Source organism: Aplysia californica, unplaced genomic scaffold, assembly GCF_000002075.1.
Source record: "Aplysia californica isolate F4 #8 unplaced genomic scaffold, AplCal3.0 scaffold00138, whole genome shotgun sequence".
Lineage (NCBI taxonomy): Eukaryota > Metazoa > Mollusca > Gastropoda > Aplysiida > Aplysiidae > Aplysia > Aplysia californica.
The window spans coordinates 278864-282149 of NW_004797408.1; the positions used below are offsets into that span (position 1 = coordinate 278864).

Consider the following 3286-nt stretch of genomic DNA (forward strand, 5'->3'; position numbering starts at 1 on the left):
GAACTCTCGAGTGAATTATCGGGGCGCACCGCGGTTGAGCTATCGCTATGCAACCTTGCCTCCTACACCGAGAACCCAATAGTTAATTATTAAACTTAAGACGTACGGATACCTTTATTTTCTACTGGCCTAACCCAAGCCAACACAATCTGAGTCTGGTAGACGTCTCTGTTGCCAGTGCTCTATATTTAAGTAGCAGATTTTGTTTGGGATTTGTGTTAAAAGTACCGATAGGTTCAAGTTGAGGGATAGGGCAAGGTTTATGGTAAGGGTTTCAGTGTTATCAGAATTTTTTTAATAGCTTTTCGTTCCCGAGGTGTTATGCCTAGATAATTTGGAGTAAGCTCAGTTAAAGAATCATATAATGTGTTGAATCTAGCAGTACTTTTTTTTGTTTATAAATTTTATTAAACTTTTTTTTTTTTTTTAGTTCACCGTGGTAGTCAAAAATTAACGAACAACGATCAAAGTGATAGCTCCTCTGCAGTCCTTCCAATAATGAGCCGTGAAGGTCAATTGTTAACAACATATTCTGCAAGGTACAAAACATCATTAGTTTGACCCCGCTTGTCCAAAAAACATTTACGCCTACGTCGCAGTACCCAAAAGTCAGGTCTACCAGCATGGGCAAAGCTTAAACACAAAACATAGAAGTGACACTAGAGTACAGACTAGAAAAAAGGCGTCGCTTTGGAAATATTAGGTGAATGTGCTGAATGCTGCGATAACCAAAAGCACTTTGTGGTTTTAACCATCATCATCATCATCATCATCATCATCATCATCATCATCATCGTCATCATCATCATCATCATCATCATCATCATCATCATCATCATCATCATCATCATATCTTCATCCTCATCATATTTTCATCATCATCATCATCATCATAATAATAATAATAATAATAATAATAATAATAATAATAATAATAATGATAATAATGATAATAATAATAATAATAGATCTAATATTGCCGTGTCCTGTCATCACAGACGCTGCGATGTAGCTATATCTTGGAAAGATGAAGTCAGGCCTACTGTTCAGCCCGCAATCAAAGTGCTTCATATAAAAAAAGGCACTTGGGCCTGAATTCTTCGCGGGAAAAAGTCACAATTAAAGACAAAGTTTCAGTACAGATAACCTTATGACCAAACTGAATACTCGCAAAGAAGTTGTGTTATTAGTTAAAATTGGGAATGAACTGAAGCTGTAAGCGGACGGCAGCTGTCTTGTCCATAAGGCTTTGGTTGCAGGCACAATGGCTCTATTCCGTCATTATATCACAGTGTAATATCACTCTTGACCTGAAAATATATTTTGAAAAACAATATAATATACAAATTATAGCAGATATGATAAGTGAAATATTCACGAAAATTTCAGTAGCATCACCATCGCAGACTACAAAAAGACAAAAGACACAAAAAAAACCATCGGTGACTCGTAAAATTTTCCCAATTTGTTTATACATTCAACGGTTCACTATCTTAGGGCGTCGTCAGGAATGTTTAAAAACTAATATCAACATTATGGCCTAACACATGCCAGCATTACCATCATCATTATCTTCGTGTGTCAGTGTATGTCTGCGTGTGTGTGTGTGTAAGTGTGTGTATGTATGTGTTTGTGTCTCTGTGCGTATGTGTGTGTGTGTTTGTTTGTGTGTGCGTGTGTGTGTGTGTGCGTGTTTAGGGGAGAAGGTGGATGTTCAACGTTTCTGTAGTCTATGTATGAGAGTGCGAGTGCAGTCATATTATTATCTTATGTTGCCGTACAGCATTTGCAATCTAGCACTAACCCCTCCCTAATCCATCATTCTCGACAAACACGCTGTTGTTGATTCTTTTTCCTCGTTTGACACTGACGTAGAGTTCAGAATCCACAAGTATCATTAATGACGTTATTTGCACCTAATTACGAGAGGAAATATTGAGTTTTACGTCATGACTTGGACAAATTCTCTGTGCAAAGAAAGAGCAAATCATGAACTTATATCAAAGTATCGTAGACCTTGCACGGTCATGGCCACTGCTCTTTACTCTCTATAAAAACTTCGTTTCAAGGGTGCATACCATGGGCGACCAAATAAAGGGTACGCAAAACACCAATTTTGTGTCTATAGTTGAATGAGCTCGGCACCCTGTTCCTCCCTTGCCTTTCAGTTGGCTCTAAATTGATTCAATTGCTGCGCACCATATTGAAATGGAGTTACGTCAAAGTGCGTAGTCTAGGACACTATAATACATCTCTATGATACAAATTCTGTTTAACCTTTCCGTTCAGGGATAGGCCAGAAGCAATCTCCAACAAGTGATAGTTTAACTGTCAACTTTGGTATTTGAAAAAAATGAACCGATTACGATCTAGACGTTGAAGGTAGCGTCTTAGAAGTACGGACAGGAACGATTTGCGCATTGATTCTCAGAAATTGTCCTGTCTTCATATCCCGTGGTCTTACATTATGCTTAAACTGTGAACTGAATCTTGCCTTCAGCTCGCTTTTCTTCGTCTGCATTTAACACTAACAACAGAGATTGCACTAAATCGCTTAAGAGGATTACGTACGTAAGAGACACAATTACATAGCATTAAGAACGTCTACCTTCTTTCTTGCGCATAAGTTTGATATTGACTTGAGTGTCTCGACTTCTTCTTCTTTTTTCTTTCCTTCTTTTTTCTTCACTCTGGCTCATGCACACACAATTTACTCAAGCGCCCCGCTTTCGAAAGAAATCGGTAATGTTCGAAAGTGCATATAGCTCAAAAAGACATCATTTCATGTCCTACCCTCATTTAAAAACATATGTTACATGCTATCTTTATACTTAGTCCTTCTTATTCATAGCACTCTTATTGATAATGTGATGTGTATACCGCCATCGGCTGTTCTATGATAGTATTAATGTCTGCTGCTGTGTTATCGTTTATCTAAAGAACGTACGTGTGCATGCACATTCACTTGTGTTTGGTGTTAAGATAGAGGTAATGTAAAGCCGCTAAAGCTATATTGTGTGGAGAATGAGCGTTATAAACAATTCTTCTTTCTCTTCTTCCTCCTCTTTTTCCTCTTCCTCCTCCTTCTCCTCTTTTTCCTATTCTTCCTCTTCCTCCTCTTCCTCCTTTTCCTCCACTTCCTCCTCTTCCTCCTCTTTCTCCTCTTCCTCCTCCTCCTCCTCCTCCTTTTTCTTCTTCTTCTTCTTCTTCTTCTTCTTCTTCTTCTTCTTCTTCTTCTTCTTCTTCTTCTTCTTCTTCTTCTTCTTCTTCTCCTTCTCCTTCTTCT

The 3286-nt window shown here is 38.2% G+C and overlaps 1 protein-coding gene across 1 annotated transcript in view; it reads right to left on the bottom strand.

The window, feature by feature from the left end:
* Positions 1–927: 927 nt before the first annotated feature.
* LOC101862869 (acetylcholinesterase) overlaps positions 928–3286 on the bottom strand; it is a gene marked incomplete in the record, with an annotated part of 21497 nt that continues 19138 nt past the window's right edge. The window contains 1 exon segment of the mRNA XM_005096830.3: positions 928–1310. Coding sequence (XP_005096887.2) covers positions 1300–1310 — 11 coding nt within the window.